This window comes from Eriocheir sinensis, chromosome 57, assembly GCF_024679095.1.
Source record: "Eriocheir sinensis breed Jianghai 21 chromosome 57, ASM2467909v1, whole genome shotgun sequence".
NCBI classification, from domain to species: Eukaryota; Metazoa; Arthropoda; class Malacostraca; order Decapoda; family Varunidae; genus Eriocheir; species Eriocheir sinensis.
This window is the reverse complement of record NC_066565.1, coordinates 8,422,655-8,445,600: the sequence shown is the minus strand read 5'-3', so window position 1 is coordinate 8,445,600 and position 22,946 is coordinate 8,422,655. Positions and strand designations below refer to the sequence as shown.

The 22,946-nt window shown below is 44.2% G+C and overlaps 1 protein-coding gene and 1 long non-coding RNA gene across 3 annotated transcripts in view; both read right to left on the bottom strand.

Annotated features, from left to right (window-relative positions):
- LOC126984809 (uncharacterized) overlaps positions 1-15,625 on the bottom strand; it is a 38,578-nt gene extending 22,953 nt beyond the window's left edge. The window contains exons 1-2 of the long non-coding RNA XR_007737876.1: positions 15,492-15,625; positions 15,072-15,407 (exon numbers count right to left, since the gene is read on the bottom strand). This is a non-coding gene — a long non-coding RNA (uncharacterized LOC126984809). The remainder of the gene's footprint in view (positions 1-15,071; positions 15,408-15,491) is intronic.
- Positions 15,626-20,151: 4,526 nt separating this feature from the next.
- LOC126984804 (uncharacterized) lies at positions 20,152-22,627 on the bottom strand. 2 transcript variants are annotated; one of them, XM_050838943.1, is made up of 4 exons: positions 22,398-22,627; positions 22,101-22,298; positions 21,903-22,001; positions 20,152-21,605 (listed from the first exon to the last, which is right to left on the bottom strand). In XM_050838943.1, exons 1-4 carry the CDS (start codon positions 22,454-22,456, stop codon positions 21,023-21,025), a joined length of 939 nt encoding a protein of 312 aa, XP_050694900.1. In that variant the 5' UTR covers positions 22,457-22,627; the 3' UTR covers positions 20,152-21,022. The 2 variants fall into 2 exon arrangements, with proteins under 2 accessions (XP_050694900.1, XP_050694898.1); XM_050838941.1 differs by having other exon boundaries at positions 22,101-22,627.
- Between the last annotated feature and the right edge of the window lie 319 nt (positions 22,628-22,946).

Below are 22,946 nucleotides of genomic sequence, written 5' to 3'. Positions count from 1 at the left end.
CATCAAGGTAACCCTTCCGGATGATTTTTTTCCCACATTCCTTACATTCATAGTTCTTAACACCAGTGTGTGTAAGGGTGTGTGTATTAAGGGTACCCTTCTGGCTGAACTTTTTCCCACATACCTTACATTCATAGTTCTTCATACCTGAGTGTGTAAGGGTGTGTTCATCAAGATGACACTTATGCCTGAATTTCTTCGTACATTCCTTACATTCATAGTTCTTCACACCAGTGTGTGTAAGGGTGTGTATCAAGGGTACCCTTCAGGATGAATTTTTTCCCACATTCCTTACATTCATAGTTCTTCACACCAGTGTGTGTAAGGGTGTGTGTATCAAGGGTACCCTTCAGGCTGAATTTTTTCCCACATTCCTTACATTCATAGTTCTTCACACCAGTGTGTGTAAGGGTGTGTGTATCAAGGGTACCCTTCAGGATGAATTTTTTCCCACATTCCTTACATTCATAGTTCTTCACACCAGTGTGTGTAAGGGTGTGTCTATCAAGGTGACCCTTCAGGCTGAATTTTTTCCCACATTCCTTACATTCATAGTTCTTCACACCAGTGTGTGTAAGGGTGTGTCTATCAAGGTTACCCTTCAGGCTGAATTTTTTCCCACATTCCTTACATTCATAGTTCTTCACACCAGTGTGTGTAAGGGTGTGTATCAAGGGTACTCTTCTGGATGAATTTTTTCCCACATTCCATACATTCATAGTTCTTCACACCAGTGTGTGTAAGGGTGTGTGTATCAAGGTGACTCTTCTGGATGAATTTTTTCCCACATTCCTTACATTCATAGTTCTTCACACCAGTGTGTGTAAGGGTGTGATATCTTAGGCCTTCCCTTGAGGTGAATTCTTTTCCACACTCCAGACACACAAACTTCCTCTCTCCTTTGTTGCTGGAGTTGCTAGCAGCAAGTTGCTTCATCTGCTTACCTCTGACCCTCCTGCCCCCTGCAGCAGTCTGCTCCTGCTTGTCTGGAGTACTCATGCCTCTTCTTCTTCTTCTGGGGTGTTCTAGGGGGCTGTTAGGCAGTGTTGTTGTTGTTGTTGTTGTTGTTATGGGCAGCAGCCAGTAGTCGCTCACATGAGCCCTGGTGTCATCCTGTGAGGGCCTCACTGGCTGCCCCGTCTTCCTGAGGAAGGCACAGGTGGGGCGGGTGGCTGCTGCTTCCTGCCGTGAGGGGTGGACGCCTGCCGCCGCCTGGTCCAAGGTGGCCGCCATGTCCAGGGAGGGAGGGAGTTGGTGTCGTGGCTGGGAGTGGAGGCAGGGCAGTGCAGCAGCAGCAGCAGGAGGTGCTCAATGGTCTCCTCGACAGTCCTGCAGCAGCAGCAGCAGGTGTTCAATGGTCTCCTCGACGGTCCTGCAGCAGCAGCAGCAGCAGGAGGTGCTCAATGGTCTCCTCAACGGTCCTGCAGCAGCAGCAGCAGGAGGTGCTCAATGGTCTCCTCGACGGTCCTGCAGCAGCAGCAGCAGCAGGTGCCCAATGATCTCCTCGACGGTCCTGCAGCAGCAGCAGCAGGAGGTGCTCAATGGTTTCCTCGACGGTCCTGCAGCAGCAGCAGCAGGAGGTGCTCAATGGTCTCCTCGACGGTCCTGCAGCAGCAGCAGCAGGTGTTCAATGGTCTCCTCAATGGTCCTGCAGCAGCAGCAGCAGCAGGAGGTGCTCAATGGTCTCCTCGACAGTCCTGCAGCAGCAGCAGCAGGAGGTGCTCAATGGTCTCCTCGACGGTCCTGCAGCAGCAGCAGGAGGTGCTCAATGGTCTACTCGACAGTCCTGCAGCAGCAGCAGCAGGAGGTGCTCAATGGTCTCCTCGACAGTCCTGCAGCAGCAGCAGCAGGAGGTGCTCAATGGTCTCCTCGACGGTCCTGCAGCAGCAGCAGCAGGAGGTGCTCAATGGTCTCCTCGACAGTCCTGCAGCAGCAGCAGCAGGTGCTCAATGGTCTACTCGACGGTCCTGCAGCAGCAGCAGCAGGAGGTGCTCAATGGTCTCCTCGACAGTCCTGCAGCAGCAGCAGCAGGTGCCCAATGGTCTCCTCGACGGTCCTGCAGCAGCAGCAGCAGCAGGAGGTGCTCAATGGTCTCCTTGACGGTCCTGCAGCAGCAGTAGCAGCAGGTGCCAAATGGTCTCCTCGACGGTCCTGCAGCAGCAGCAGCAGGAGGTGCTCAATTTTTTTTTTTTTTTTTTTTTTTTTTTCTTTTTTACATTGCAGCCTATTGCGCCGGTAGGCTTCTTCCCGGTGGATCCTGATGGTCGGTCCAAGGTTTCTTTCCGGTAGGTCCTGATGGTCGGCCCAGCCTGTTCTGGCGCAGGCGAGTGTTTATAGTGGCGCCATCTTGCATTGGCTCATGCTGCCCTCCCAGAGCTCATCTTTGATCCTAGAATCTAGAGTCCGGGTTGATAGGTGGTCTTCTGGACAGCATGGGTCTCCTTGACGGTCCTGCAGCAGCAGCAGCAGCAGCCTCCCCAATGGTCTCCTCGACGGTCCTGCAGCAGCAGCAGCAGCAGCAGCAGGAGGTGCTCAATGGTCTCCTTGACGGTCCTGCAGCAGCAGCAGCAGCAGGTGCCGAATGGTCTCCTCGACGGTCCTGCAGCAGCAGCAGCAGGAGGTGCTCAATGGTCTCCTCGACGGTCCTGCAGCAGCAGCAGGAGGTGCCCAATAGTCTCCTCGACGGTCCTGCAGCACCAGCAGCAGGAGGTGCCCAATGGTCTCCTCGACGGTCCTGCAGCAGCAGCAGCAGGAGGTGCCCAATGGTCTCCTCGACGGTCCTGCAGCAGCAGCAGCAGGAGGTGCCCAATGGTCTCCTCGACGGTCCTGCAGCAGCAGCAGGAGGTGCCCAATGGTCTCCTCGACGGTCCTGCAGCAGCAGCAGGAGGTGCCCAATGGTCTCCTCGACGGTCCTGCAGCAGCAGCAGGAGGTGCCCAATGGTCTCCTCGACGGTCCTGCAGCAGCAGCAGCAGGAGGTGCCCAATAGTCTCCTCGACGGTCTTGCAGCAGCAGCAGCAGGAGGTGCCCAATGGTCTCCTCGACGGTCCTGCAGCAGCAGCAGCAGCAGCAGCAGCAGGGGCAGTGAGGGTCGGGGACCTTCCAGGCAAGGCGGTGCACGGTGTTGTTGTTGTCCCGGCAGTGTTGCCAACTGCTCCTCAAACGCGCTAAATTGGACCCAAAACCGTTGCAATAGTTTTTTTGTAAAGTACATTTCCGCATCGGACGAAATATATTGTTATGCCCATGGAGGTATTATTTAAAGGAGTCGCCCTCCCGCGCCGTCTCCATACAGACGAGTGAAGCCAGTGGGCGGAGCTTACCGAGTCTGCGGGCGGAGCTTACGATCGGCAGATAGACCCAAAACATTGCTATCTCCTGCATGGATCCATGATCTCCTGGGCTGAGCTAAGGGAATTAACATTTGTTTTTGCATACTAGACGAATAAAAAAAAAGAATTGATGGTTTGAGTTACGAAAAGTACATAATATTTTCCTATATATTTAATGTAGATCTATTATCAACGGTAATTATGTCAAATAATCACAATATCCAAAGAAATAATGTATTATACAGCAAGCTTTTCCGGGAGAAATGATAGTAAGATTGTTTTTTATAGTGTATTGTGTGACAAGGCACAAATAGTAAAACAAAAATTTAATAATTAGATGCCTTTTAAGTGTACAGTGACATGACGGTACACATATTCTTGATAAGTGCTTCAACCTTTATTGATGTCCACCCTGTAGTCGTGATCTAGTAAAAGTGGTTCACCTCAAAGATTATTTTCTCTCACTAGTCTTGCACGGTTCTGACATTTAAAATATACATATGATTTATATACCCATGTCACAAATATATAAGTAAGACAAAGCAATTTCACTCCCATTAGGAATTACAATTTACAGTATATATATTATTCATATTAATTACACATGTAGATTATTGTATAATATCATATGAGAGAGAGAGAGAGAGAGAGAGATTTTATTTTATTTGAAAGATTTATTGTTGTAAAGTACAACAAAGGGGATGGCTGGTTTTGCAGACAAGCCCTGACTATGCTTAGTACAAAAATATAAAAAGCTCCATTGTACAAAAATACAAGTTGTGTTCAGTTAACAAAAAAATAAATGGAATGAAAATAAAGACCAAATGCCTGATAACAGTTACCCAGATCACCACCTTGCAGCAAACTTTGGGTGGTCTTTAACAATGGCAGCTACAATGTCATGATTAATGAACCAGGCGACAAGGAAGGCACGTCTCTTATACCATGGGGACGGTAACAAGCTAGCTATGAGAGAGAGTGAGAGAGAGAGATTTACATAGATAGATGGTATAAGAGAGAGTGAGAGAGAGAGAGAGATGAAATGTCTTAAGAGGTCAGGCCGTACCATGCAAATTTATAATTATTTTATTTGGCAGTAATCTGGGTTTTTAGATTACACACACACACACACAAAAAAAAAAAAAAAAAATCTAACTTCAGGGCATCTTTCACCTGAGATACCAACCTGTTATATACAGTTTATTACTTCTCCTTTATATATATACGTACATGTGGACATGATCTCGTCCACCCATATATACACCCCAAAGACAGCTGCCCACCTCTCAGTTAAGTCTCGTCCACCCAAGTTGAGTAGCACTGTATAATCTAAATTCTACATTCCTTTGAACAGTATAAGTTTTGTGTATTCTTGACGACTTTTACTCTGTTTGCTCTTTATTAGATTATCAGTATAATGTTTTCCAGCATAATGGCATCTAACCTGGATGTATTTCTCTGTAATAGCCTTTATTAAAAATACCAGATGATTTTCCAGTGGCCCAAAGTCTTTCATATGATGAACCAGAGTTGCAAATACAGGCTTGTACAAGTAGGTTTCTAAAACAGATCTCTTTAGTTCATTATAAGTTACTCTAGAAAGATTTTCCTCTGATGACACAAAATATACTGCATGCATTCTGAAAACCTTTTCACAGGTCATGCATACATCAATAACATCGTCTGATGGAAAAATCAGAGCTCCTCTACTCTTCAGCATAACTAGAGAATTTATATCATTATAAGTGGTACTTTCTAATGCGTCTAGACAGGCTTCACACTTTAAACATTGCTTTAGTTTAAATACTACAAATCCAGCTATATATGCAACAATTTTCTGTGAGCATAATGACATATGTGTTGGGTGGGGTACATATACATAGTCATGATCACAATGAGCAGAATCTTGGGCATTTTCTTCAAGTATTTTGCTTCTAGCAATAGATAAATTTATTGAGTGAGCAGATGGTGGTTCTGAATCTACATTATCATCCCTGGAGCAGTTACTAGAAACTGTTAAAATGGGAACTGATTGCAGTGGCAGAGTGTTTCCACCTAGTACATCTTGTACATCATTGTGAACAAGTAATTTTTTGTAAGCAGACTTGAACTGCCTCGCCGTTGGGTTATTATTACATCCTCCAAGTCTGCGTAATTTTGCAAAAACAGCTCAAGATGATCTTGACTAAATTTATATGTTAATAAAAAGTAATTCCATACTGTTGAGAGGAAACTATGGTGTCATACAAACCTATTAAGCTGTCTATACAAACAATAAATCCGAGAAATCCTGTTTTCCTGTTGCTTTCCAGAAGACAAGTGTAAGTGTTTGGCTGCTTCAGTGACATTATATAGGTCTTAGCTTCCTTCAGAAAATCAACATACTTCTTATGATTTTTGTTATTCATTGGGCATTTCCATTCACATGCTTTAAGATTCCTTGAGTTTAGAATGTCAAAAAGTCTGTTAAAAAATCTAACGAATTTTATTGTTGCCTCACAACCTTCAAATTCTTTAAATTTTTCATGCAAACAAAATTCAAGAGAACAAGCCACAGATTCACTTAAAAGTTGGGCTGCTAACTTTACATTCATTTTCTGTTTCATCCATTCTATGTGTTTATTTTTAGTTTATTACCTAAATGAAGTCCCTCTTGTTGTTGCAAACTGTGCAGTTTATCAATATATTCCCATTTTACATACTTATTTTCACTGTCAACCAAACAGCATTTTTCAGCCAAAGTATTTCTCACTAACTTCAGCATATGACAAGGGTCCAGGAACACATAGATAGGCTTACCAGTTACAGGATGAAGAAAGAAAGTTTTCAAGTCATTAGGGTCAAGTTTGCACCCAAGCTTCTTTACCATTGCTACATTACATCCCGCACCATCAAAAGTCAAAGAAATAACATCAATACCCACTGCAGCAAGCTTCTCTAAGCACTTTAATACTAGATTACTTCTTTCAGTTCCATTTAGTCCATCTATAAGGAAGTATCCAACAGGGAGTTTCCAGTGATCATTAACAGCTACCACCATAAATGTAAGGGCATTCTTTGCTATAGGTAAGGTGTCACTGTCCAGCTGAGTCCCCATATCTATGTACCCATGATATTTTTTTCCATCCCATTCTACATGCTGGCGTATTGCTACTTCATCTATCACCAAGGAACAAAGTAATTGTTTGCCATTTGCAGATGCAGCAACTGATTTAGACTGTAACACATTAAAGGCTGTTGAAGTAAAACCGGGGTCTCCTGGTATAGTCTGGTACCATTTCTCTATTGTCCTTGGATGTGGTAAACAAGTGTCAAATGTTTTCCTGACATAGTTGTATGCATGTGGTGAATAAAAGTGTAGAGTTAATGCAAAGCTCCTAAGCTCAGGTGAATATGATACTGGTACAGGTTTGTTCAATTTTTTTGACACTTGTCTTTGTAGAAGGTCTCCTACTCCCCCAGCACAATCCTCCAAAATATCCAAACTATTAGTACTAAGCAAATCTTTGTCTTTTAGGTCACTGATAATATTTTGTAGTTTAGCATTTCTTTTTAATAAACGTCTTTTCGACTGCTGTACAGGTTGATTTTTTTCTAGCTGATACAAGGTTTGTTTGGCTTAATGCTAATTTTCTTTTCAATTTAGCTTTCTCAGGAGAGACTGAAGACACCATGGGTAATTTTGAAAGTCTATGAGGTTTAGTATCCAGAGGGGGATTATAAATACTTTCCTGTACAGTAGCAGCAGTATCCTTTGAAGTGTGATGACTAATCTCCTTTGAATTTGTGGAGTTTTCATCCTCCTCCATGGATGTGGCATCATTACTACAGTTATTTGCAGCATCAGTGTTTACAGTAGCATCCACTCTAGCTTCAACAGCAGGTCTAACTACTGTTTCTACTAGTACCTCACGTTTGGCAGGTGCTTTCCTAGTCTTCGTACCTTTTTGTAAATGAGATGGAAAACCTTGAAAGACAGTTGGTATTACTCCTTTCTTCAACATTACATAATTTGGTGTGGTCCTGTCAAAATCTTCTTCCACAAAATGTCTAGAGCAAAGCACTGCCGATCTAGAGGGATTAAAATTTAGCCTACGTGTGGCCAGTATCCACTTCCTCCGCAACACTTCATCTCTAGGGAACCTGACGGAAATAAACGCAAAAACAACCACTTGGATAAGCAATTTTGGTAATAACATGAAACACTAATGAACGACGATCACAATACAGCACAGGGATGCAGTACAGGACATGACCACCATACACTGGTCACTAAACTATTCATATGTCAGAAACAAAAAAGTGCTCGGTTCCACTATTGGTCCTCTAGCAACAACAGACAGAAACATTGTTAATGAAGACACAGAAATGGCGAACATTCTAAATTGGCAAACATTCTAAATGACTTTTTTGCTTCAGTATTTACTGATGAAGACCTAGGAGATATAAAACCATTTACTGCAAGGCATAACGATGATACGTATCTAAATAACATACATATCACAGAGCGTGACATACTTCAAGCAGTTACTAAAATTAACGTAAACAAAACTCCTGGTCCCGACAAAATTTCACCCCGAATCCTTAAAGAAGTCAATTAAGAAATCAGTCACCCGCTGTTAATTCTCTTTACGAAGTCCTTACATCAAGGCATCAAAGCATTCATATTTTTTTTTTTTTTTGATGAGAGGGCACTCCATGACAGTTGTGTTGCAGTGTGTGGCCCCCTGGCCTGGAACACTGCATGTGCAACAGAGACCAGGAGAGTTACTAACCTTCCAGTAGTACCTATATCCTAGTCTAAGGCGCACTGCTACCACACCCTGAGTTTCACTGTGTCTCCCATAAATGTAGTCACAGTTTTGGGAGACACTAACATAGTGGACTCTGCTGGTACTACCACCGTCACAGCCATGGGCGTCGATTGTGGGGGGGGGGGAGACGTGGGGGACATGTTTTTTTTTTTTGCCCCCACCCCCCTCTTAACCTAACCCAAACTAACCACAGCTAACTTAAAACAATCTAAAATAACCTAATCTAACCTAACCTAACTTAACCTAACCTAATGTAACCTAAGCTAACCTATATTACAGAGGGGAGGCAAAAAAAAAAAAATTTTTCGATGAAAAAATGCCCCCACCCCCCTAACCTAACCAAAAATAACCTAAAGTGACCTAACCTAACCTAACCTATCCTATCCTAACCTAACCCACCTACGTAACCTAAAGTATGGGGGGGTGGGGGGCAAGAAATTTTTTTTTTTTGCAACGGAAAAAATTGCCACATTTATAACCAGCACATCAAAATCTATCAGAAAAAATTAGTTTTAACCCCCAAATCCTATTCTGACCTCTGCGATAATAATACCTACCAGGATATTGATAAAATAAAAAGGTGTAATAATGAAGTCAACATTTAATGTTTTTTTTAAGGGTCTTGGAGCATGTTTATCACCAGACTAAAGCTATTACTTAATTATAAAATGTACTGCATGTGGCCTCAAAATGTCTTGGAAATAAGCAAATTTTTAAAAAATATTCCGGGGGAGGGGCTCAGCGCCCCCCGGATCCTCAGCTGTTTGGCTCGCTACGCTCGCCCCCTCCCTTCTGTCCCCCTCCCCCTATTTTAATTAATTAATTAATTAAAGGAATCGACGCCCATGGTCACAGCAGTGTGTCAGTTGGGCAGCAATGGTATTGTGGATGGATTGTTTAATTCTACTCTTAACATAACTAAGCGTGTTGCCTATTCAATGCCAGGGTCCACTGTGTTGTCCTGAAGGGCTCGTCTAGCAAGGCATCTGCCTTCTCATTGTGCTGGATGCCCACATGGGAGGGCACCCAGGTGAAGTGGATAGTAGCACCAGTGTCCTCTAGGGCAGTGGTTCTCAACCTAGGGGTCGCGACCCCTCGGGGGGTCGCGAGATGCTTTTGGGGGGTCGCGAGATGATGTTAAAAAAAAATAAAAAAAATAGTATTATGGTCGACTTTTGTTTTAAGGCTGTCAAAATAATTCTGCTCATAAATTTCAAACAAATAATAATCTGAATGTTTAAATTTCAGGCTTAGAACCTTCCTTGTCTTCTCAGTTACGTGACTTAGATATCATTTCAGTTATTTGTTTATTTTATTGATTTATTTACTTACTTATTGTCAATGAAAGCTTAATGAAAGCTTAGAAATATAGATATTATAATAATGCGCAGCGCAGTTTGAAGACGTGATATGATGCGCTGCGCCGCCACACTGTCAACAACACTCAGCTGGGCGACGCGGCGATGTGTTAATGTCTGTGTGTGTCTGTCTCATGCTGATAAACCAATAGAATTTTTCCGCCGAAAGGAGGGAGAGCTGCAGGATCAAAAGCAAGTGTTAACTCGGCAAACCACAATCTCTACCAAAGCTCAGATGGCATCATATGAGGTAGCATACCTAATTGCACAGTCCAAACAGCCACATACCATTGGGGAAACCCTCATGAAGCCTGGCGCAGTGACTATGAGTCGGATTATGCATGGTGATAAAATAGCCCGTGAGCTTGAAACAGTCCCGCTGTCTAACGACACTATTACTCGACGTATTAATGACATTGCAAATGACATTAAGTGTCAGCTGATTGACAGGGTTAAGGAAAGCAAGTATGCTCTGCAGCTAGATGAGTCGACAGACATATCAAATTCTGCACAACTACTGGTATTCATCAGATACAGTTTTGCTGGAAAACTTCAAGAAGACATGCTTTTTTGCACTGTACTGGACGGAACCTGCACAGGTAGTGACATATTCACAAAGCTGGACACCAAAATACGAGAGGAGGGCTTGTGTTGGGACCAGTGTGTTGGTGTGTGCACAGACGGTGCCGGGGCAATGTTGGGTAAAAGGAAAGGACTTAAGGCAAGAGTTTTACAAGTGGCACCTCACATAAATTTTACATTGTATTATTCACAGGGAAGCTCTTGCGAGCAAAGCACTCAATCCAGAGTTAAGTAGTGTTCTTCAGACTGCGATTAAAATAGTAAACTACATCAAAACACGTCCCATAAACGCCAGGCTGTTCTCCACACTCTGCAATGAGATGGGCTCGGAGCATGAAGCACTGTTGTTCCACACAGAAGTCAGGTGGCTGTCCCGGGGCAAAGTTCTCAACCGCTTGTACGAGCTGCGAGATGAGGTGCGCCTGTTCCTGATTGAGTCTGAGTCCCAACTTGCTGACCATCTGACTGACCCTGACTGGTTAGCAAATCTAGCATATTTGTCTTGTATATTCGAAAGACTTAATCTGCTGAATTTATCACTACAAGGCCCAAACACAAACATCTTGGTTCTTTCTGACAAAATTGATGCATTCACAAGGAAACTGGAACGATGGGCTGTGCGAGTTGATGGGGGCAGTGTTGAAATGTTTCCTGAGCTTGAGGAATTTATGGAGGAGAATGAACTAAGTGTCGATAACGTGAAGGTAATGATCACGACTCACCTCCGAGGTCTTGTGGCCCACTTCAAGAAGTACTTCCCAAAGGAGACAGCCCCACAACGATATGACTGGATACCACAACCATTCACTGCTACAGGGGATCACTTATCATCCGACATGGAGGATGAACTGCTGGAGCTGTCCAGTGATCGCACCTTACAGACATCGTTTGGCTCAACCACACTGGATGAGTTCTGGATTTCAGTTGCAAATGAATATCCAGTATTATCCAAGGCTGCAATGGATGTACTAATTCCTTTTGGATCAACCTATTTATGTGAAAAGACTTTTTCGGCACTGACATATATTAAAAACAAATACCGATCACGACTCTGGGTGGAGGATGATCTCCGAGTTGCCATCTCTGGCATCAAACCCAGGATGGAGTTACTGTGTTAAAAAAAGCAGGCCCAAGTATCTCACTAACTGGGGTTAGTTATCATGATAAACTTAGGCCTGTGTAAATACTATTTTTCACTGTGGAATATGGATATTATTAGCTAATCACTACTAGTGGAGCCCCATAGTAGGGCCTAAATATTGACCATTGTCTTTAAACTTTCATGAATATTGTACTTTAATTGTAACACCACGTTAGTAATTATTTCGCAAGAAATTCATACAATTCTTTCAAATCCAGAAAATAATTATCTCTGACAGAATGTCTTAAATATTTCCAATATATTAATTTCCAAACCAAAGAGGTATGAAATATCTCTGAGTCTACCAGATTTTTGTGTGGGTGTATTGTCTCATATGAGAATTATACATCATCAGCTGATTTTAGGTTTCAGCAGATTTGTAATATCAGCAGATTAAGGAAATACTGTAATTATTTTGTAATTATTTTAAGGCTGAATATTTAAATTTTGGTATAAAGTTATCAGTAATTTTATTTGATTGTGGTTTACAAACACAGACATAATTCATACTAACTGCAGTAGCTTTTTTCAACAAAAGTATTATTATAATTTCATACTTATTTTTGTCTCTTGAAGCAGTTAGTAAAGTTGTTAGTGGCTGTACGAATTTAACATTAATTCTATAAAATATACCGTATTGCTTTGCATATTTTGTCTCAAAAGATTGTATTTTTCTTATTCATATATATATGTAATATAGAAAAATTAAACATGCAATTTCATAATCTTATTCTTTTTATAGTGATTCTATAGTAACATTTCATGATGTCTAGCTGTAGCTCGCATATTCCAAAACCTTATTCTCATTTCAGTTAATGTAAAACCAAAAAAGTAATAAATGTGTATTTTAAATATTTTTTTTATCTTATTTGTTGCTATTATGTTGTTATGATCCGGGGCATAGGCATGTACTGTGTGTGTGTGTGTGTGTGTGTGTGTGTGTGTGTGTGTGTGTGTGTGTGTGTGTGTGTGTGTGTGTGTCAGAAGCACTTCGGGGGAAGGCGGGGGTCACGAGTCTCTACCAATATTGTCTGGGGGGTCGCGGGCCAAAAAGGTTGAGAACCACTGCTCTAGGGCATGGATGGCAGTAAGGCAGTGAGATCACAGTCAGTAGGTGAGGAGGACAAGAGCTCCTGCAAGGCTGCCTGGCTATCTACAAACAGACACATATCTTTGTTTAAAGCTGCTACAGTATTTTTATCATATGTATCTGGTTATACAGTTCTCAGCTCACCTGTGAAATGATGTAGATCCACTACGATCCCTTTTGGTACAGCCATAAGCTGAACAGGCAGGCATTGTATGTTGCTGTTAAGGGCCGCGATGATCTAGTTGATCTTATGAGCCCTGGTGACGTCCTGTGCATGAGGGTTTCACAGGCGTGACAGCTGCCCCGTCTTCTTGAGGAAGGCGCAGGTGAGGCGAATCACAGCTTCCTGCCGTGAGGGCGGCCAGCAGCGTTGGCAGGTCAAAGGTGGTCACGTCTAGGAAGGCCAGTTGGCTTCACAGCAGTACTCGGTGTGAGTGGAAGCGTGGACACTGCAGCAGGTGTTCGATGGTCTCGGGGACTGTACTGCACCAAGGGCAGTGAGGGTAGGGGCCAGGTGCAGGCGGTGCAGGTGTGCGGTGAGTCTGGTGTGGCCCAGACGGAGGCATTGTATGCACGTCCACAAGATCAGCTGACTGATGTTTTGGGTCTAAGGGGGGAGGGGAGACAGCGGACCAATAGCGCGTTGGCTTCACGTTCGTGACGTCATGCCGACTCCTCCCATAATACCTACATGGTTATGCCGGACGTGTTACTTGGGTTCCGTGTCGCCGTCAGGAGACTCCGTGGGAGGGAGATATGTAAACACTTTGCACAGCTTCTGAACGCTGAGTCACTGCCTCGCTGACCGTCCCCCCAAGTTCCCACCATTTTGTCATGCTTTCCGTTTCCATCACAGCTCCCGTTTCCATTATTTTATCATTTGATTTATTTATTGGGGTTACTGGCTAATTCTTCATGTCCGATTCGTTTTCTTTTTTAGGTTGCTAATAAATATTGTTATTGTTATTAGACTATGATCAAGTACCCACATCACCGAGATATCCACTCACTGAGTGGTGATCTCTCTCTCTCTCTCTCTCTCTCTCTCTCTCTCTCTGAATGAAGTGAATATTTATTTTTTCGATAAAAAAATAGCATGTATAGTTATTATGGATGTACTCGATCATAGTCTAATAACAATAACAATATTTAGTTGCAACCTAAAAAAAAATCGGACATGAAGAATTATCAGTAAATCCAATAAATAAATCCGAACAATCTGGTACCGGTACCGAGCAATCTGGTACCGGTACCGTACCGTTTAGCTGGTACCGTTAGTACCGGTACTGGTACCGGTACCTGCCCACCCCTAAACTGTCTGCCAGGTGAAAGCAACAGCACACGCCGAGGCCCGAGCAGCATCCCTTCTGGCCCTGCCCAACCAGCCCCCTAAAACACCCCAGAAGAAGAAGACGACGAAGGCTCCACACCCACGGGCCAGCGCTGGGGACCTGCTGGCCAGCGACACCCTCAGCCCCAACACTGCCAGGACAACACCTCCACCACCGCCGCCGGGAAGTCTTAACCTTCTCATGCAGCAGAAGTAGGTAAGCTTCTCCTTGACAGAGTGGAATCAAAGGCTCTTCGTTTCATCATCTCTCCTCATACTGATAGTCTTCTACCTCTCAAATTCCGCCGCCATGTTGGCTCTCTTTCTATCTTCTATCGATATTTTCATGCTGACTGCTCTTCTGAACTTGCTAACTGCATGCCTCCCCGCGGCCCCGCTGCACAAGACTTTCTACTCATGCTCATCCCTATACTGTCCAAACCCATTATGCAAGAGTTAACCAGCATCTTCACTCTTTCATCCCTCACGCTGGTAAACTCTGGAACAATCTTCCTTCATTCCTTCACTTGAGACCTGATATCATCTCTAATTTCCTCCTTCAGATTCTTGACATCACTCTTGATCTCCTCTAAGGCCTCAGTGGTTTTAGTTTCCAGGGCATCCATACGTCTTTCTACTTTATCCTGTCTCTTGGATGTGTTGGTTACTTGTTTGAACAATTTCCCCGCAACAATATCGCATTTGGTACAATACCAGTGAATCTTACTTACTTGATTATTGCTCAGGAAATTATACACTGCCTCAGTGACCTCCTCACACTTTATGTGGTGCCACATTTCACATAGTTCACAGCCTAGAGCCTTGTCTTCCTCACCAACCTTAACCTTACAGACTGGGCATGTGTCTGTTTGTTTATCTGCGTCGCTATCGTCTGCCCCTGTCAGCTGATCATCCCCGCCCCCAGCCGCAAGGCTTGTTTTGCCAGATCCAACAGTATCCTTGGTTTTTGTGCCCGCCTGCTTACTAGACGGATTATTCTTCGAACGATTCATTCTTCTGGCAATATTACTATTGGAGAATTCCTTCACTTTTACAGAGCTCTCACGGGCACGTCCACCCTCGACCACGACCACGAAAAGAGAACAAGGAAAGAACGATGACAACAACAACACACTCAGCCGCCGCAAAGGTTGGGGCCGCCTCACCTGCAGGGCTGGACAGCAGCATGAGTGGCCAGGACAAGCAGGAGCAGACTGCTGCAGGGGGCAGGAGGGTCAGTGGTCACCAGATGAAGCAACTTGCTGCTGGCAACTCCAGCAACAAAGGAGAGAGGAAGTTTGTGTGTCTGGAGTGTGGAAAAGAATTAACCACAAGGCATGGCCTCAGATATCACACCCTTACACACACTGGTGTGAAGAACTATGAATGTAAGGAATGTGGGAAACAATTCATCCAGAAGAGTCACCTTGATAGACACACCCTTACACACACTGGTGTGAAGAACTATGAATGTAAGGAATGTGGAAAAAAATTCAACCGGAAGGGTAGCCTTGATACACACACCCTTACACACACTGGTGTGAAGAACTATGAATGTAAGGAATGTGGGAAAAAATTCATCCTGAAGAGTCACCTTGATAGACACACCCTTACACACACTGGTGTGAAAAACTATGAATGTAAGGAATGTGGGAAAAAATTCATCCAGAAGAGTACCCTTGATACACACACCCTTACACACACTGGTGTGAAGAACTATGAATGTAAGGAATGTGGGAAAAAATTCACCCTGAAGGGTAACCTTGATAGACACACCCTTACACACACTGGTGTGAAGAACTTTGAATGTAAGGAATGTGGGAAAAAATTCATCCTGAAGGGTAACCTTGATAGACACACCCTTACACACACTGGTGTGAAGAACTATGAATGTAAGGAATGTGGGAAAAAATTCATCCTGAAGGGTAACCTTGATACACACACCCTTACACACACTGGTGTGAAGAACTATGAATGTAAGGAATGTGGGAAAAAATTCATCCTGAAGAGTACCCTTGATAGACACACCCTTACACACACTGGTGTGAAGAACTATGAATGTAAGGAATGTGGGAAAAAATTCATCCGGAAGAGTCACCTTGATACACACACCCTAACACACACTGGTGTAAAAAGTCATGAGTGTGAAGAGTGCGGGAAGAGGTTCAGTGTGAAGCAGGCACTCAATCGACATGTCTTCAGGCACTATGGCCTTAGAAAGTTCAAGTGTGATGTTTGTGGAAAGCTCTTTAAGACAAAGAGAGACATTGCCAGGCACATGAAGATCCACTTCTGAAGTGTGTCTGCCTACAGTAGTTATAGTGACCAAGGTAGGGAAGGGGATGGGAGGGAGAGGAAGGGGAGGAAGAGGAAGGGAAGGCTGCAGTAGGGAAGGGAAGGAAAGGGAAGGAAATCCCAAGGAAGGAAAAGGGAGAGTAATGTGGTGTGGCTGGGTGTGGTGTGGTGTGGCTGGGTATGGTGTATGGTGTGGCTGGGTATGGTGTGTGGTGTGTGTTGGGGCTGGGTATGGTGTGGTGTGTGGTGCGGCTGGGTATGGTGTGGTGTGGTGTGTGGTGCGGCTGGGTATGGTGTGGTGTGTCGTGCGGCTGGGTGTGGTGTGTGGTGCAGCTGGGTTTGGTGTGGTGTGTGGTGTGGCTGGGTATGGTGTGGTGTGTGGTGTGGCTGGGTATGGTGTGGCTGGGTGTGGTGTGGTGTGGGAGGATTTGACTCGGCGACTTTTTTTACCTCGCTGTTGGTGGTGTTTGCAGAAGGACAAGCAGGACCTGGACGGTGACATCATTATGAGGCTTGAGTACGGTCTCCTGAACTCCTCGTCCCTGGAGCTGATTGGTGAGTTGGCGACCCTGTTTTTTCTTTGTTCGCATGTCTCTCTGTCTCTATCTCTGGTTGTGGCTTTTAATTGATGGGTCTGTCTATGTCTGTGTCTCTGGATGTTATATTTGCTTCTCATTTTCTCTCTCTCTGTCTGGGTCTCTCTTTGTCTCTGTTTTTCTCTCATTTTCTCTCCCTGTGTGTCTGTCTCTCTGGATGTTTTATTTGCTTCTCATTTTCTCTCTGTCTGTCTCTCTGTGTCTTTGTCTGTCTCTGTCTCTCTCTGGATTTCTGTAGCTTTTAGTGCTAATGGTTGTTTTATCTACTTCTCATTTTCTCTCTGTCTGTCTCTCTGTGTCTTTGTCTGTCTCTGTCTCTCTCTGGATTTCTGTAGCTTTTAGTGCTAATGGTTGTTTTATCTACTTCTCATTTTCTCTGTGTCTGTCTCTTTGGTAGTATTGCTTTCCTTCTCTTTCTCTACTTATCCCTGTTTCATTTTCCTCCGTTCTCATTTTTTGTTCTCTTTCTGTTCTTATGTCTTATTTTTTCACCGTTTTCCTTTCATTCTTTTCCTTTTTCATTTCTCTCTTCCTCTCCTTGTCTTAGTTTTCCCTTTTCATTTCTTCTTCCTTTTGCTGTCTCATTTTCTCTGTGTCTGGCTCTCTGGATTTCTGTAGCTTTTATTTATTTATTTATTTTTACAACAAAGGAGACGGCTCAAGGGCAACAAAAAGTGCATAGAAAAAAAAGGCCCGCTACTCACCGCTGCCATAATAGACAAAAGTAAAGAGTGGCCAAGAGAGAGGTCAATTTGTGGTGGAGAGGTGTCTTGATAATGGCTGTTTTATGTCTACTTCTCATTTGGTCTCTGTCTGTCTCTGTCTCTGGGTTTCTGTAGCTTGTAGTGATAGTTCTCTCTCTCTCTCTCTCTCTCTCTCTCTCTCTCTCTCTCTCTCTCTCTCTCTCTCTCTCTCTCTCTCTCTCTCTCTCTCTCTCTCTCTCTCTCTCTCTCTCTCTCTCTCTCTCTCTCTCTCTCTCTCTCTCTCTCTTCTGGAAAAACAAATTGAATAGGTAACCTGGTGCGCACTTTCTCCGCAGAGCAACCCACGTGTACCTCCCCAGTCTAATGGTGAGCCTGGCGCCGCCCCTCGTGGTCTACCAGCCTCCTCACCAGTGCATCTTCCACTCCTCCGAGCTTGTGTATAACTTGACCAACCAGTGATGAGGTGAGTGAGGTAAGGGAACAGAAGGAAGAGAAGGTTGAGAAAGGGAAGGGAAGAGAAGGGAAGGTTAAGGAAGGGAAGAGAAGGGAAGGTCAAGGAAGGGAAGGGAAGGTCAAGGAAGGGAAGGGAAGAGAAGGGAAGGTCAAGGAAGGGAAGAACATAAGAACATAAGAACGTAGGAGTCTGCAAGAGGCCGGTAGGCCTGTACAAGGCAGCTCCTTTGAACCTAAGCTCCCGTGTATCTAACCCCACCTAATATCGCTGTCCATGAATTTATCTAATCTATTTTTTATTAGAAGAAGAGAAGAGAAAGAAAGGGAAGGGAAGAGAGAGGAAAGGAAAGGGAAGAGAGGAGAAGGGAATGGAAGGTCAAGGAAGGAAAGGGAAGGGAATGGAATGAAAGGGAAGGGAGAGAAAGATAAAGGAGCGGAAGGGAAGGGAAGGGAGAGGAATCAGAATCAGAAACTTTATTTCCATTTTATACAATGGTTATTCTTTACAGGCTTAAAACTATTGATCATAGTATATAGAGTGGTCCCCCCCCAGGCGGGGACTCCGAGGCAGGGTGAATGTGCGCCATTTTGAAATTTGGGAAAAGATGTCTACATAGTTTGTCTATTTTTGATCTGTTGCTCTGTCTGGAAAGATGGATTTTCTTATAGCCTTCTCAAACTAATGCTTCCTCTACATAGTTTGTCTATTTTTGATCTGTTGCTCTGTCTGGAAAGCTGGATTTTCTTATAGCCTTCTCAAACTAATGCTTCCTCTACATAGTTTGTCTATTTTTGATCTGTTGTCTGTCTGGAAAGCTGGATTTTCTTATAGCCTTCTCAAACTAATGCTTCCTCTACATAGTTTGTCTATTTTTGATCTGTTGTGTGTCTGGAAAGCTGGATTTTCTTATAGCCTTCTCAAACTAATGCTTCCTCTACATAGTTTGTCTATTTTTGATCTGTTGCTCTGTCTGGAAAGCTGGATTACCTCATGTCATTAGAATGCAATTGATACCTTTTCTTGGCCTTTGGAAAGAGTTGATGTGAGGGGAAGTGTTGAGGATGCCCGCCTACAGTCCTTGCTGAGCAGTTTCTGTGTCTTTCAGAGTGTGTGAAGCAGTTTGCCAACCTGGTCCTGGCCCTCATGATGCTGTTCGCCAGGTACAATCACTGGATGGTGGGCGACAAGTTTGAGAGACTCGCCCCCTCACTGGTAATTATGCCCCGTTGTCATTTTTCCTTCTCTCTGTTCAGGGGCAGGACCTAGTGTTTTTTATGCCTTTTTTGTTTTATTGCCCTTGAACTCTAAAAGATAAAACTACATGACCTCCCCTAACCTAACTTAATCTCCCCTAACCTAACCTTACCTAACCTTTCCTGACCTCCATTAACCTTTTATAACCTCCCTTAACCTCACCTAGCCTTACCTAACCTCTCCTAATTTAACCTATCCTCCCCTTCCCTAGCCTACCTTAACTTAACCTCCCCTCCCTCCCCCCAGGTGTTCTTCATGCTAACCTGCCGGCTCATCGCTGAGTACCAAATCCAACGGAAGGAGAAGATGGACAAGGCGGCGGCAGCGGCCAAGAAGTCACCCGCCGCAGCCGCCGAAGGGAAGGACGGAGGAACAGCCGCCAATTCCATCGCTGGCGGCTCCACGTCTACTCTCGTCTCCTCCTCCTCCTCTCCTCCTCCTCCTCTCAACATGGACGGTCGAAAAAGGATGTTTAGTGTGGAGGTGTTTGATTGGGGTATGTGGGTTGGTGTTTATAATTTCATTTGTGTGTGTGTGTGTGTGTGTGTGTGTGTGTGTGCTACCCTTCCCTCCCTCCCTCACCCCAATGTTTGTCTCTTGGTGTTTGTAGGCGATAAGATGACCTTTCAACACACCTTCTTTCTTTCCTTTATTCTTTCCCTCTTTACGACATTATTGTAAGTATACGTAACCTTAAACTAATGAAATACAAGTTACGTGAACCCTACCCTCGAGATATGTTATTTTGATCTCTGTACGTATAGGCAAGATTATGTCTCTTAAACTAACGATATATAAGTTATGTCAACCTTAACCTGCGAGGTGTTTGTATAAGTAACCTCAATTCACTGGTATGTTTGTATAAGTAACCTCAATTCACTGGTATGTTTGTATAAGTAACCTCAATTCACTGGTATGTTTGTATAAGTAACCTCAATTCACTGGTATGTTTGTATAAGTAACCTCAATTCACTGGTATGTTTGTATAAATAACCTCAGTTCACTGGTATGTTTGTCTAAGTAACCACAATTCACTGGTATGTTTGTATAAGTAACCTCATTTCATTTCATATGTTACCTTGATCTGTATGTATAGGGAAGATTATGTCATTTAAACTGATGGAATATAATTTGTCAACCTTACTTACGAGATGTTTGTATAAGTAACCTCAATTCACACTTTGATCTCTGTACGTTGAGGCAAGCCCAGCACTCACTGTTTGCTTATTTCTCGTCTTTACGTAGACGTAACATTACGATCCTTGTATTGTTGTAGGACTTGTGTTGTGGAGAGGAAGTATTGCTGTAGGACTTGTGTTGTGGAGAGGAAGTATTGCTGTAGGACTTGTGTTGTGGAGAGGAAGTATTGCTGTAGGACTTGTGTTATGAAAGAGAGAGTTCGTAATGACAATATATTTTAAGTTCTTCCGACTCGGAACGACAACACAGGCTCGGGATAAACGGTTACGTAGAGTCGGTTACGAGGAGGTTCTTTTCGGCTCCATATATTACTTGTCGTCTCAAGGAGGTACGTACATATATCGTTTAGTCATGTACGCCGGGTTTTTCAAGCATGGTAGTAGTATCAAGCTCTGTGGCTGGTGTGACTTTGCTTCTAATTTTGAGATGGAGTTGTTAGCTAGAAGTCCTGGATTTTCAGAGTGAAGTCAACACATTAACAAACCAGCAAAGACAAGTCAGCCACAGTGTTCTTGACGAAGGCTAATACAGCGTTTGAACATTCAGGCGCTAATTTCTTTGTTCGCCCTAAAGATGAAACAATCCATTACTCTGTTGGCAGCCCAGAAGTCAAGTATTTGTTCATTATTAAGAGGAATAAAAACACTTTGAATTGTTTCCCTTTGTTTGTCTCTGCGAAGAATCAAAACTGTTCTCCACCAGACAAACGACGTAATGTAATCTTATAAGGGAAATAAGAGTGTTATAAAAATTGCAATAGTTTGTCAGAAAGGCCTATTTTTAACCCCTTGACTGTGGATTTCCTACAAGAAGACATCAAAAAGCTATGGGAGTGGAACAAAAAGTGGCTGCTACAATGCAATGATGAAAAATGTTAAGTCCTGCACCTTGGGAGGGGATATCCAGCACACCAATACCACGTGGGAAAAACTCCACTATCCACCACAGAGGCAGAGAAAGACCTGGGAGTGTATGTTACCAGGCTACCAGTGAAGGGATATCCAGCACACCAATACCACATGGGAAACACTCCACTATCCACCACAGAGGCAGAGAAAGACCTGGGAGTGTATGTTACCAGGCTACCAGTGAAGGAATATCCAGCACACCAATACCACATGGGAAACACTCCACTATCCACCACAGAGGCAGAGAAAGACCTGGGAGTGTATGTTACCAGGCTACCAGTGAAGGGATATCCAGCACACCAATACCACATGGGAAACACTCCACTATCCACCACAGAGGCAGAGAAAGACCTGGGAGTGTATGTTACCAGGCTACCAGTGAAGGGATATCCAGCACACCAATACCACATGGGAAACACTCCACTATCCACCACAGAGGCAGAGAAAGACCTGGGAGTGTATGTTACCAGGCTACCAGTGAAGGGATATCCAGCCCACCAATACCACATGGGAAACACTCCACTATCCACCACAGAGGCAGAGAAAGGCCTGGGAGTGTATGTTACCAGGCTACCAGTGAAGGGATATCAAGCCCACCAATACCACATGGGAAACACTGCACTATCCACCACAGAGGCAGAGAAAGGCCTGGGAGTGTATGTGACCAGGCTACCAGTGAAGGGATATCCAGCACACCAATACCACATGGGAAACACTCCACTATCCACCACAGAGGCAGAGAAAGACCTGGGAGTGTATGTTACTAGGCTACCAGTGAAGGGATATCAAGCACACCAATACCACATGGGAAACACTCCACTATCCACCGCAGAGGCAGAGAAAGACCTGGGAGTGTATGTTACCAGGCTACCAGTGAAGGGATATCCAGCACACCAATACCACATGGGAAACACTCCACTATCCACCACAGAGGCAGAGAAAGACCTGGGAGTGTATGTTACCAGGCTACCAGTGAAGGGATATCCACCACACCAATACCACATAGGAAACACTCCACTATCCACCACAGAGGCAGAGAAAGACCTGGGAGTGTATGTTACCAGGCTACCAGTGAAGGGATATCCAGCACACCAATACCACATGCGAAACACTCCACTATCCACCACAGAGGCAGAGAAAGGCCTGGGAGTGTATGTTACCAGGCTACCAGTGAAGGGATATCCAGCACACCAATACCACATGCGAAACACTCCACTATCCACCACAGAGGCAGAGAAAGACCTGGGAGTGTATGTTACCAGGCTACCAGTGAAGGGATATCCAGCACACCAATACCACATTGGAAACACTCCACTATCCACCACAGAGGCAGAGAAAGACCTGGGAGTGTATGTTACCAGGCTACCAGTGAAGGGATATCCAGCACACCAATACCACATGGGAAACACTCCACTATCCACCACAGAGGCAGAGAAAGACCTGGGAGTGTATGGTACCAGGCTACCGGTGAAGGGATATCCAGCACACCAATACCATATGCGAAACACTCCACTATCCACCACAGAGGCAGAGAAAGGCCTGGGAGTATAATTATGTTGCCAGGCTACCAGTGAAGGCAAAATCCCTGCTAATTGCAGTGGACCAGTTAGAAATATATATACATATAGCATTTTGAAGAGTTAGATTTTTTTCTTTTTTCTTTTCTTTTTTTTCTTCTTTTTTTTACATGTGGCCTATAGTGCCGGTAGGCTAATCCATTTGACCCTGATGGTTGGCCCTAGCCCGTCATGGTGCAGGCAATTGTTTATAGTGGCGCCATTATTATTATTGGCTCATGCTGCCCCCCCGGAGCTCATTCTTGATTCCACTTGTGCTGCAGAGCTTCTTCTAGAGTCCGGGTTGATGGGTGGTATTCAGGACGGTAACAGG

Excerpts from the sequence above, each read along its gene's own strand:
- LOC126984804 (XM_050838941.1), bottom strand. The coding sequence starts at position 22,456 with ATGTGGTATTGGTGTGCTGGATATCCCTTCACTGGTAGCCTGGTAACA. Across the intron at positions 22,002-22,100 it reads CTGGTAACATACACTCCCAG|GTCTTTCTCTGCCTCTGTGG; the intron begins GTCTTTCTCTGC and ends ATACACTCCCAG. Across the intron at positions 21,606-21,902 it reads CTGGTAACATACACTCCCAG|GCCTTTCTCTGCCTCTGTGG; the intron begins GTCTTTCTCTGC and ends ATACACTCCCAG.